Source organism: Muntiacus reevesi, chromosome 9 (assembly GCF_963930625.1).
Source record: "Muntiacus reevesi chromosome 9, mMunRee1.1, whole genome shotgun sequence".
Lineage (NCBI taxonomy): Eukaryota > Metazoa > Chordata > Mammalia > Artiodactyla > Cervidae > Muntiacus > Muntiacus reevesi.
Genome location: NC_089257.1, coordinates 38,172,394 through 38,186,295, shown reverse-complemented (window position 1 = coordinate 38,186,295; position 13,902 = coordinate 38,172,394). Strand labels below are relative to the sequence as shown.

The 13,902-nt window shown below is 37.7% G+C and overlaps 1 protein-coding gene across 2 annotated transcripts in view; it reads right to left on the bottom strand.

Moving 5' to 3' along the window:
* Positions 1-8,094: 8,094 nt before the first annotated feature.
* Positions 8,095-13,902, bottom strand: part of RAB6A (RAB6A, member RAS oncogene family) — an 87,184-nt gene continuing 81,376 nt past the window's right edge. For both annotated transcript variants that reach the window (XM_065943969.1, XM_065943968.1), the window contains exons 7-8: positions 11,169-11,235; positions 8,095-10,140 (exon numbers count right to left, since the gene is read on the bottom strand). In XM_065943969.1, coding sequence (XP_065800041.1) covers positions 10,076-10,140; positions 11,169-11,235 — 132 coding nt within the window. In that variant the 3' untranslated portion in view covers positions 8,095-10,075. The remainder of the gene's footprint in view (positions 10,141-11,168; positions 11,236-13,902) is intronic.

The window sequence follows — 13,902 nt, the reverse complement described above, 5'->3', positions numbered from 1 at the left end:
GTCAAGAATGGACTTAGAGGGCTCAGAAGGAGGAGAGCTTAAAGAAAGCCTCTCTTTTTCAAGAATATTTAAGTGGTAGCGACCAGAATATTGGTAGAAATACAGATGGAAAAAACCATTCTAATGAAGTTTCAGATGGAAATAAAGAATGTGTTACTGGAAACAGGAGAAAAGGCAATTCTTATTATAAAGTGGCAAATATGGGTTTGATCCCTGGTCTGGGAAGATTCCACATGCCTCAGGGCTGACCCCTCACTCTAGAGGTCAGAGTGCTGCAATTACTAGAGACCTCACAAGTAGGGCTAGAACTAGAACCCGAGAGCTGAGCTGCAATTACTGAGCCTTCACTCTAGAACCTGAGAGCTGCAACTATTGAGCCCAAGTGCCACAATTACTGAAGCCCTTGCACCCTAGAGCCTGTGCTCTGCAACAAAGAAAAATGAGAAGCCCATGCACCGCAACTAGAGTAGCCCCTGCTCACAGCAACTAGAGAAAGTCTGCGTGCAGCAGTAAAGATCCAGCACAGTCAAAAATAAATTTTAAATAAATAATAAAAGGCATGTGCAAGGACAAACTGGGAGACTGGGATTGACGTATGCACACTACTATACATAAAACAGATGACTAGTAAGAACCTATCGTATAGCACAGGGAACTCTACTAAAGTACTCTGTAATTACCTCTATGGGAAGCCCTACCTCTATGGGAATAGAATCTAAAAAAAGAGTGGATAGGGACCTCTCTGGTGATCCAGTGGCTAACATTCCATGCTCCCAATGCAAGGGGTGGGGGTTTGATCCCTGGTCAGGGAACTAGATCCCACCTGCTGCAAATAAGAGCTTGCATACTGCAACTAAAAGATCACACATGCTGCAATGAAGACTGAAGGTCCTGTGTGTTGCAACCAAGACCCAGTGCAGCCAAAATAAATTTTAAAAATAAATATTTAAAAAAACAAAAACATTAAAAAATAAAAATGCAAAAGAGTGAATACATGTATATGTATAACTGATACAGTTTGTTGTATAGCAGAAACACAACATTGTAAATCAGTTATATATCAATAAAAACTAATTTTAAAACAAGGATGTGCAGCTGAGTTGGGAATTGTATGATGTTTTACAGTATATTTTTGCATGGAAATTTTAAGGTTAGGTGACCTGTTGTCAACGTAACCGGTTCCGTGACCAGCTTATCCTAACAAAGGAGTCTGTGTTGGTGGCAAGTGCTCTATCAGCTATTAAATGCTCAACCCATGCCCAACAATTTTATGGCTGCTCCCAAGATTTCCATTAGCAATAGCCTTTACCTACACAAAACACAATGGACCCAGTATGGTTTTTAAGTCAGACCCAGTTGAACTGTGGTCAGTAACCACCAATAGTCCCTGATGTAGAATCTGGGGATAGAATCAAATGATGGGGTTTTCCACTCAAAATAGGGAATGGTGGAAAGCCAATTAGATTGGGAGCTCCATGCAAAGATAGCAGAGCTCAGAAATGAGAGGAAATTGCCCACCATATTTGGAAATGGTGAGAAAGACAAGGAACTCAAAAGGGTTCATGGGTTTGCCTGTGTTTCTCATCGTCCCCAAAGCCATCGGAAGTATCCTGCAGTTCAACTGCTGCCAGCAAATCTGATTAAAAAACAAAATTCAACCGAGTAAATCTGAAGCTCTAATTGGCTTTATTCAATGACCCATGAATAATAACCCATCTAGGGGATAGAAAGGAAAACCTGAGGACCTGTACAAAACAGAAGGCTTTTAAAGGCAACAGGGGGTGGGAAAAAAAAGTTTCTAGTAAAGAACAGATTGACCTTCCTAGAGGGGCCAAATGGGATCTATTGGGTGGGTTATCTCTCTAGTGCGACCAGGTAATTCCAGGTCGAGTGGTTAAAGGCCACATTCCAAGAAGCAGCTGAAACTGCAATTAGGTTAGGTATTAAGTCCTGTTGACATGTGGCTTAGCGCAAGTGACTCCATTTTGGGTTTGTTGTTTCTTTTTTAACATGTGAGAAGAGAGAAATGGTTAAAAGGTGGAATTCTTAGGACTTCCCTGGCAGTCCAGTGGTTAAGATTCTGTGTTTCCACTGAAGGGAGTGCAGATTTGATCCCTGTGAGTACAACTAAGATACCCGATGCCATGTGGTGCACTGAAATGAAATGAAAATGAAAATAATAAAAAGGTGAAATTCTTAATCAAAGGGGAAACAGGAACTTGAAATTTGAAAAATTCTCAGCCTATTCATATTCAATAAGAAAGTTCATTTAAGAGAGAATATAAAGGGTGTGGCAGGATTTGGTAAGATTTATATGAAGCTACTACCATTTCAACAGAAGAGAGGAGCTATTCTACACAATGAGGAGATTGGTTGATAATCTAAAGACAGGACCTATTGTCCAAGGCAATAGAAGAATGACCCCGAAGGCATGCCATCACAGTCCCAAACTGAAAGGGCATATTAGGGCAGATTAATTTCAAAGGAGGGGCTTCTGCTGCCGAGTACCCTTTCACATTGCAGGCTCTGATCCTCCAAATTCTGGCATCTAGCCCCTCAGCTGCCTTTGGTGTAGTGCAGGCAATGGTGGCAGCTCTTTCAGAGAGCACAGGTGGTAAATCTTGGCAGTGTCCACAGTACTAGGTGTAGCTATGTCCACCCAGACTCCAAAGAATGGACCCTTCTGGGCCTCTGGTGTGCAACCCCATCAGAGAACCACTTTAGGGTACAGCAGAGAGCTCCTATGACGGCAAAGCCCAGCAGAGTTGTGGGGGTGGGACTGCCCTCAAACCCTCAAACTGGAGAGCCAGTTTAAGAGTGTAAGATTCCACTTCCAGAGCCACAAGCACAGGATTCCAACCCATGAGAGCTGGGGTGGGGCCATTCCAGTTAGTCCAAAGTGCAGGTCCCTGCCCCAGTGTACCTGAAGGTTTTGGACTTGCTTAGGACTTGCTACCCCTTTCTGCTTTTGTTTGGCCATGCCACATGGGTTGTGGGATCTTAGTTTCCTGACCAGGAATTGACCTGGGGCCCTCAGCAGTGAATGCATGAAGTCCTAACCACTGGACTGCAAGGGAATTCCTTTATTTCTCCTTTTTGAAGTAGGAATGTCTATCCTATGCCTGTATACCACTGTATTTTGGAAGCACATAACTTGTTTGACTTAATGGGTTCATAAGTTGAATCAACACTGAATCTCACCCATGTAAAAAAATTAATAAACAGAAGCATCAGAGTCAGGAGACCAGAAGAGGGAGCTCTCAGACCCTGCAATGATAGTCTTTACCCTGGCCAGGAATTGGCCAATGAAAAGCCATGAACTTTCTCACAGTCCTCCTAACTTTTCCCCACTAAAAAGCATTCTCCTTCCCGTGCCTTGCAGGGACTTGCCACAGTTGCAGATCCCAAACTGCAATTCTCTGCTGATTTTGAATAAAGCCTTCCCCCCACCTCCTGGGGAAGTAACTCACAGTCTGCGTTTTAGGTTAACACCCATTTCTAATTTGGATGAGACTGGTGGCTTAGATGGTAAAGAATCTGCCTGTAATACAGGAGACCCAGGTTCAATTCCTGAATCAGGAAGATTCCCTGGAAAAGGGAGTGGGTACCCACTCCAGTATTCTTGCCTGGAGAATTCCATGGACAGAAGAGCCTGGCGGGCTACAATCCATGGGGTCGCAGAGTTGAACACGACTGAGTGACTGACAATTTCACAGATTTAGGCTTTAGAGTCAATATTTGAACAGGTAGATTTTGGGGCTACTGGGATGGAATGAATGAATGTATTTTTCATGTGCGAAGGATATGAACTTTGGGTGGCCAGGGGCAGAATGCTATGGTCTGAAAGTTTGTGTCTCTCCAAAATTTTATACATTAAATCCTCCAAAAGATGACGATAGTAGTAAGTAGGGCTTTGGTACATGCTTAAGTCATGAAGGTGGAACCTTCAGGAACAGGACTACTTATAAAAGGGATTCCAGAGAGATCCCTCACACCTTTCATCCTGTGAGTTCATTGCAAAAAGGTGCTGGCAATGAACTAGCACCTCGCCAGGTGATCACACTGGTGCTTTAATTTTGGACTTCTCAGTCTCCAGAACCATAAGCAGTAAATTTTCTGTTGTTTATAAACTGCCCAGTCTGTGGTATTTTGTTATAGCAGCCTGGATAGACTAATATAGAAAAGACATCCTGTGTTCATGGACTGGAAGGCTTAAGATGACAAATTACCCAAAGTGATAAGAACAAAGAAGCAAGACTCACACTTCCAAACTTCCAAATATACCACAAAGCTACAGAAATGAAAACAGTGTGGTGATGCATAAGGACAGACACATAACAGGTAATACAGAAATAAACCCTCACATATATGGTCACTTTTCAACAAGAGTGTGAAGACCATTCAATGAGAAGAGGACAGTCTTCAACAAATGTTGCTATGAAAACTATTTACATGCAAAAAAGAATGAAGCTGGACCCTTATGTTATGCCATTTACAAAAGTAACTCAAATTGATCAATGATCTAAGCTTTAAGAGCTAAACTATAAAACTGTTAGAACAAAACATAGGAAATAATCTTCATGATATTGGATTTGGCAAGGATTTTTCCAATATGACACCAAAAACATAAGCAAAAAAGGAAAAAGATAATTGGACTTGATTAAAATTTAAAACTTGTGCATCAGAGGACAGTATTTGAGGATGAAAAGAAAACCCATAGAATGGGAGGAAATACTTGTAAATCCATATATCAAATTAATATCTAGACTATATGAAGATTCCTAACTCAATAGCAACAAAAAATATTAATAAACCACCCAATTTGAAAATGGTTAAAGGACTTCAATAGACATACCTCCAAAATCTCTCAGCAAAACAGCCTGCAAGGAAGTTAGAATGCATACAAATGGCAAGTAAGCAAGATGTTCAACACTGTCAGTCATTAAAGAAAGGTAAATCAAAACCACAATGAGACAGATACCAATACATGCCTATTAAGATGGCTATCATTTAAAAAATCAGAACATAGTGTTGAGGATGTGAAGAAATTGGAACCCTCATGCACCGCTTGAGAATAAAAAATTGTGCTGATGTTGTGAAAAGTAGTTTAGCATTTCTTCAAAAAGTTAAATATAGAATTAGCACATGATCCAGCAATTCCATTCCTGGGTTATATACTAAAAAGAAGTGAAAATAGATACTCAGAGACTGGTACACTAACATTCACAGCAGCATTATTTAAAATAGCCAAAAGACAGAAACAACACAAGTGTCCATCAGTAGTGGATGAATGTGTAAACAAAATATTGTATGTACATAAAATGGAATATTAGTCAGCCACAAAAAGGAAGCAAACCTGATACACATTACAACATGAACGAACACTGAAAACATCATGCTAAGTGAAGGAAGCCAGACACAAAAGGACAAATGCTGTGATTTCACTTATATATGGTACCTAGAATAGGCAAATACACAGATAGCAGAACAGAGGTTACTAAGGAATGAGGAAAGGGAGAAATGGATTGTTTAGAATAGTTTGCATTTATTGGAATTTTATATAAATGAAAACATACATACTTTTCTTTTTGAATAATTTTTTCTAAGGATAATTTTCAGAGACTCATCTTTGTTGCGGGTATCAACAGCTCCTTCTGCTTTATTGTATATGATTCCATAGTATGTGTCATGATTTGTTCACATAGCCACTTTTTGATGGACATTTGGGTTCTTCTAGTTCTTGCCTAATACAAGCAAAACTGCTGTGAACATTTGTGTTCAAGTCTTTGCATAGAAAAAAGCTTTCATTTCCTGTGGGTAAGTACTTAGGTGTGAAACAGCCTCTTTATATAAATTTTTTTTCCAAAATTTCAGATAGCTGAGTATGACAATTCCAGTTGCTCATCTTCACCTACACCTGGTATGACCAATCTTTTTAATTTTAGCCTTTCTGATATGTATTTCACTGTGGTTTTAATTTGCATTTCTCAAATGACTAATGATGTCAAACATTTTTCATGGTTTTTTCCCCTATCAACTTATGAGAGTTCTTCATGTATTTTGAATACTAGTCCTCTATCAAGCATGCAATCTACAAATATTTTCTCAATCTGTAGTTTACTTTTTGTTCAGTTTCAGGCTGCCTAATTAAGAACCTCAGTTCCTCATTGACTGAAGGCTGCCCTCAACTCATTGCTGGGCCTCTCCACAGGCAGCTCAAATTGCTGCATAGAAGCAAATGAAGAGTCAGACTGTACAGACTAGAAAAATGCCACAATCTTTCATAATCTAACCTTCAAAGTGATGATGCAACCCTTGCTGTATTCTATTCCTTAGATGCAAGTCACCAGGTGCAGACTATATTCTAGGGGAAAGGATAATGAAATATATGAATATGAATACTAGAGGCAGATATACCATTTCAGAAACTGCTTTCAGAAGATACACAGATGCCTACACAAATATTATCATCAAAATTGTTTTCAGTACTTTATAATTCTTCTTGGTTTTTATCTTCCTGGAATTTCTGAATGTTGCTATGTATATTATTCTATTCCTAATTTTTACTTTTCTATTTCTTTACTGTCTAATGAAAAAGTTCCTCAATTTAATTTGCTAATTCAATCAATGCAATCCAGTCTACTACTTACCTGTGTTTATTTCAGCTATTATATTTTTCATTTAATAGTTGTATTTTTGGTTATTTTTCGCTCTTGCTCCACATATTGCCATTATCTTATTTCTTTAATATTTATCATACCATATTTAAATTATTGGTTGTCTTTTCAAGTATTTCTGCTTCAAACAGTATTCACTTTTTCTTTTGAGGCAGTTTTCAGATATCCAACTACTCTATTAGAGTCCAAATTCTCCTAGGGTTTGGGCTATAACTCTGGGAAGGTATACTGGCCAAGAGCCAAAGACCAGAATGTCAAGTAAGTATTAAGGTAAGGAAGGGACAAACCTCGGCAAAGCTCTAGGAGCCACAAGACCACATGTAACTGTTTCCATTCAGTTTCATCCCACCAAACCAAACCAAACCTTTAAATCTAGTCTAGGAAGAAGCAACTCTTGCAGGAGGCAGTCTCCCTAGATTACAGACCACTAACTGATGTTTTCAAAGGATAGTGAGTGAGTGAAAGGCCTAAGGTGATAAATTATTTCCCACCTACTTTCATTCTCACTACTCAAGGAACTTTTTTTTTGTCATGCCGCAAATGCTTGCGGGATGCTGTTTCCTGATCAGTGACTAACCTGGGCCATGACAGGGAAAGCCCAGAATCTTAACCACTAGATCACCAGGAACTCCCTCTCAGATTCTATTCTGCCCTAACGTCACCCCTGTGGATATCTGCATCTGTAATTTAGGTTGTGGCCTCCATTTCTATAGTAATGGGGCTAGTTGCGGTTTGCCCTAAGGCAGGGATCAGTCCTTTTTTCTGTAAAAAAATAATAAATATTTTTGGCTTTTGGGGTCATAAAGTCGGTTACAGCTACTCAACCCAATCTTTGTAAGTGAGTATGGCTGAGGTCTAACAAAATTTAATTTAAAAACAGGTTGCAGGCTGGATTTGGTGGAAGGGTAGTTTGTCACTCCTGTCTCAAGGCAAAGGTGGAGTTAAGAGTGAAGTGGCATAAGCAGAACTTTCCTTAAGACATCTTATTATTGCCTCCACCAGTGACCCTATCTTTCAAGTTGCAGCTACTTTCCCTCACCCTTAACAGTTGAAAAGAGTCTTCTGATTCCCCTGAGGTTTCTCAGTTTTGTCCCTTTATAGTCCTTGGGAGGAAGTAAGTAACACATGGTAATTCATTACTTTGGCAGGAATGGGAAACCAAGTCAATAATTGTTTTCTTTTGTGTTTATTTATACATTTTTTTGGCAGCAAAACTTTATTAAACAGAAAATCTGCACTATGAACACACTTCACTGCTTCTGTTGAAGAACCCCAAGCCAAATAAAAAGACCAATATTAAATGCAGCATTAACTGGTTACTGCCTTAAAGATACATCAAATGCTACAGTGTAGGAAGACAATCATCCCATATCAGAAATCACAACTTCTTCCAAATAAAGAATATGACCGACCCATCTGCCATATTGAATTGATATTTATTTCAGGACATGCCATGTCAAAATAAAACAAAAGAGTCAACCCTTGCCTTTAACAATAATATTGTATTATAAAAGCACTTTACAACTCCATCCCATCTTTGAGTACAAGTTACTGGGGTATGTGGGCTAATGATTATCTGAAAGCATTTCTCTATTCAAACCCATAATCCAAGTGCTCTCTGAATATTATAAGGTGATACAGAAAGTGGGAAGTGGAGGAGGAAGAGGAAAGAGAGGGGAATAAGGTTCTCCCAGTTAAGGGCTTTGTTGCAATGAGGGGATGAGGAAGTATGAAGATATTTTTGCTGTCTTTTCATCCTTATACTGTGTTAAGTAATGCTTACAACATAAATTCAGCAGGCTTTTCCTGAGCTGTAACTCAGAAATTTACTTCCTGCAAACAATGTATTTACAAATGTGTTTATTAACTTACACAGCAATCTCACAATAACTAGTAAAGATTAAAATGGTGCACTCCTAGTATATTTGTTTGCAGTGTTTTAAGGGAAATACATATTGCCATTGTGATGAAGCTCTAAAGACTGAATAAAACATCTAAAAACTGAAAGCAGTTAAAAAAGGCAAAGAAATAAATATCACCAAAGAAAAAAGATTAATTGTAGCTTAAATATAAAACTGAATCACTAATTAACCAACCTATACAGATCTAATAAAAAGCAAAACCAAGTTGAGAGAACCAACATTAAAAAAAATGCTGAAAAATAAGGCATAAATCTGCATAATGTTAAGTTTTATTTTCATTCTCTCTTTTCCCTCTTCTATGTATGCTTGTTCAGATCTGCCTTTAAGGGCTTATAAGAAAACATTCCATCTTAAATTTGATCTCAAATGTCCTGGGCAAAGTATTTGCTATTCTGCTGAAGATTCTATAGTTGGTAAGTGTTAGATATCATTGTTTCCACTTGTTACAGTAGTTTTGATCAAGATGCCAAATTTAAATTCTTGCACTGGTTCTTCTTAAAGGAATTTGATTTCTCCAGTGACTTGCCTGCATAGCATTTTTTTAAAAAGAAACAAAGGAAGAAATAAAGAAACTCAAGAGAAATCTATTGCTTAAAAAAGTCGTCTTTTTCAATCAGAACTCTATTTTGATAATTTTAAAATCTTGGGAGAACTAGCTCTTAGAAGAATTAAATATTTAAAACTTGTTCTGAAGCACTTTTACTTTTCTCTCCCAGAGTCTGACATGTGAAAGGATCATTTGTTTTGGTCAGAAATATATTTTATGTTCATTTACTTGTAAGTACTTAGTATGGTCATTAGGACTCATTCTGAAGACACATCAGAAACCCTTTCCTTATTCCAGCACTGCCTTCCATGATAGCTGAGTTTTTACCTCAATTAAGGTCTAAGTAATTTATATCAGTGCTCAAGAATAGTTTTGGATATCTTGGCTCAAGGCCTAGAGCAAGTGGTATCGCTAAAATACAAGGTAATTCCAGTGGGCTTGGTCTGACTTGGTCTGGCTTTGCCTCCTCTTGTTAGTTTTGGGGGAGGGTGGCAGGAGCAGGAGATGGGGTAAAGGAGAAGTGGGTACTGCAGGGAGAGATCAAGTAAGTTGGCAAAGGCAAGTGCTCCTATGAACAACTGTGCTGTAACCAAGCCACATACTGTTGAGAGCTCCATCATTTTGAAGTACATTCTCGTAACATTAAAAATGAAAAACAATGTTAAGAAAATGTATCTAATTTTTAAAGTTATCACTGGAATATGCTGGAATCATTTGGCTTTTTGTAAAATATAAATAATGAAGACACTGACTTTTTTGTGCTTGTGAAGCTAATAGATCATCTCCACGATACAGGCAGCAATGATGAATTGCAATACGTTATTACTGAAGGGAAAAGGTTCAAGCCAATATTCACACTGCAGTCAATGAAAGAGTAAGGGGGCCAAAGCAGTGAGCTTCTGGAGGAAAGCTGAAGATGCCATGGGGGATTAGCAGGAACAGCCTCCTTCGCTGACTGGCTGCTCCTGAGGCTTTTCCAGTTTTATGTCAATCACTGAAACAAAAGTTAAGGAACCATAAATGGAGAAGTACAATTCCAATTCTATTGGACCCCAACGATTCTCCGATTCCTATCTGGCTTCAGAGCCTACTCATCCATTATTTCCTATATAGCTAGTCCACCACATGAGGTACTCATATGAAATGAATGTGCTTGTATCTCTTATATGCAGCAAGGTTCCGAACAACGTTAATTCCTATTCATCGGAATGTATCCTAAGGTAATTATTCTACAGGAATAAGAAAGCATACAAAGATGACGTTCCTTAAGGAAGTATCTGTAACAAAAACCTGAAAACAGCCTACAAGAAAGTTCCAACAATAGGGACAGAATTTAATAAACAACTGAGCTTCAACTCGATAGAATACATCATACTATTAATAAAGGCTTAGAAAACACATAACATTTAGAAGTGGGAAGAGCTGAATATAAAGTGCTATGAATTCCATGGCTTTTAATAAAAATGTCTGCATATAGAAAAACACTAGAAGATAAATATGTGACAAATAAGGAAAATATAAAAACTCTTTTAAATAAATAATTTACATGTGCTTTGTTCTGTCCCCATTTCTGAAAGCAGAGGCCGTGATAAAGCTCCAGACTGAGTTATCTCCTGCCTATTCCAAGTAGAAAGCTCAAATGTCAGAAAACCCAGGGGAAGAAAGTAAGATATATACTGTGGTGAAAAAGTCCAGAGTCAAGAGGAGTCAAAATTAAGAAGCAGCAGGGTGGGATGCTAAGAGTTTCCTGCTCATTAAAAACCAAGCAGGCAAAACAAACAAATCAAGCAAGCAAACAAACACAAACCCTGTCACTGATTTAACTGTAGTGAGCAGCAGGCTGCAAAGAGTGCACTTGAATAACCAGATTGCATTTGCTATAGCAAAACTCAGAGCTTTTTTACTCCTAAACCATCAATTCTTAGTTCTAAAAGGCAATGGCATAATATTCCTAAGTCAACCAAGTTGGGCTTTAAAGGCCTATGTTAACAACAAAATTTTCTTGTGAAACAAAAAGGATACTGTCTTCTCTGCTTCTGTCCTGTGTGCTTTCCATTCCAGGTAGAGCTGCTGCAACACGTCGGAACAGCTATGGGGAGAAAAAGACATGATAATTGGGAGGGAAAATTCAGCAAATGACATCAAGTAAAGACCACTGGATGGCTGAGTTAAAGGACTTGGCTTCTGGGTTATTCCTTAGACCTTAGCACAATTAAAACACATTAAAATGTCTATTTATTCTATAAACAAATGCTATATGAAAACCAATATGCCAAACACAAAGAGGAATAAAGATATGATCCTTGCTTTCCAACAAGTGAGATTAGACATGAACAAAGAGCTAAGAACTAAGCAGTAAAAAATATCATTTGAATCACACAGACAAATTACTGTAGGAATTCAGATTAAGGACAGAATATTAATTCAGTTAAACTGTATAGTGGCATTCCTATCTTATTTATAATGAGTTAGGTTCTAAAGTTAGTGTACAGTATGAGAAGGTCAGTCTAGTTGGAAGTCACTATCTTAGAAACCACCACACCACATTCAAGTTGGGTGAGATGTTCACTTTGAGAGGCATGTGGGAACAGAAACTGACTGAAGGAACAAAAGATTTATATCTTTTACTTTTTGCCCTAACCTAGCTATCTACTTACTGGGTAGAATGGCAGGTGAAACTGCCACATTATTTCAATCATTTCTCTTTTCTGTTAGGCATTCAGTGCAAAATTCCTATAAATTAAAATGCACATATGATGTAACTACCTTGTACTACATAAGTAAGTACTTACTTACTTGAGGCACTGTCTATAAAGTTTTCCAGAGACACGAAATGAATAAGATGTGGTTTTTAGATGTAAGGAGCTCACAATTTGGCAAAGGATATAGACTCAAACCATTCCTTGTGATACAATGTTATGAGTGCTATAAACTAAGGAAGTAGAAAATGATACACAGCTGTAAGAAGGCCCAGTTCAAGCAGTTGAGAAGAATTCTTAGGCAATGACATGTGAGTTGGAATTTAAAGATTTCACTCAGTTGAAAACCATACCATAGAAAGCACTCAGACTTTAAGCATTCCATAAAAGTTGCTGTATTAAAATGAGAAGTAACAGAAAGAAGGCCAGAGATGAAAGAATGGAACTATAAATAATCTGTTTAGGGAAAGAAGTATAGAAAAGGAACAAATCTTTATTTGTAGGCAATAGCTGGATGGGGTAGGATTAAGGAAGATATGAATAAAAGTATAATTGTCTTGGTTCTATAACACTTAGTAGCATTTTAAAGATGTGCAAAGTTAGGCATTAGCCTCAATATTCAACCAAAATCAGTTATTAGACTTAAAACTGCAGAATGCTTACCTTAACATCATTTCTGCTACTTAAGAAATTGTGCATGACCAAAGATCATGCATAATGGTATAAATTACTATCAATCAAATCAACACAACATTAATTGTATAGTGAAGTGCAAGTGAAAAATCACTCATTCGTGTCTGACTCTTTGCAACCCCATGGACTGTCCATGGAATTCTTTAGCCCAGAATACTGGAGTGGGTAGCCTTTCTCTTCTCCAGGGGATCTTCCCAACCCAGGGATCAAACCCAGGTCTCCTGCATTGCAGGCAGATTTTTTACCAGCTGAGCCACAAGGGAAGCCTAAGAATATTGGAGTGGGTAGCCTATCCCTTCTCCAGAGGATGTTCCCGACCCAGGAATCGAACTGGGGTCTCCTGCATTGAGGTGGATTCTTTACCAACTGAGCTATCAGGATAGCCCATTAATTATTAATTCATTATACAATTAATTAAACCATTAACTGTATAAGGCAGGTCCATATGGATTAATATATGAATATTCAGTTTCAAATAAAGATCAGCATTCTCTAGATCTAGATACAAGAATACATATTGCAACAATTAATGTCTGTGAAAGCTGTTAACGTTATGAACAAAAATAACTTAAAATTTACAAAAGCAAAATGAATAGAGAAATACATAGACACAGTACTTTAGATAAGTGCAGGAAAAGTATTATGCCCTTTCAAGACTAGCAAGTGTTTATAATTAATGCATGCAAAGTCGGACAATAATTCTAATCTTTTTGAAGTTTTTATATATTAGTATTAGATAATACATTAAAAGCAGAACGCCAACTTTGTCAGCTCAAAATTTTATGCATCAGGAAAAATCTAACACCCATTAAAAATCACTTTTTATCCAGAGGTGAAGAATATAGAGTATGAAGGAAAACATTTTATAGACAATGAGAAAAACTGAAGGAAAAAAAGCATTCCCCTGCCAAAATCAACTGAAAATAATCAGCTATTGAGGGCTGCAAACCAGTATACTGTACAGTGATTATTGGAATAATCTAGCAACTGACAATGTGGTACTAAATCTTGTATCCCAGAAATTCATTCTATAATGATGATACTCAGTTTTGGCTGCAATGATTTTCAAGAATGGATAGGTAGTCCAGACCAGCTAGAATACACAATATGTAAAAGAATTAGAGTGAAGCTATATATATTGAAGGCCAGGCTAAGAAAGACCTGCAAAGAATGTGGACTTCATCCCAGCAAAGGAAGGTGCTAAAAAAAAAGCACGCATTAAGACTTCTTTCTATAATTTCAGCATCTTACTATGACTATAAAGTCATATAAGTCACATATTGAAAACAAAAGATACTATGGTGGATGGCTAAAAACTAAAAGGTGAAGTTTTTACATTCTAGGTAGGTCACTTACTTGACAGG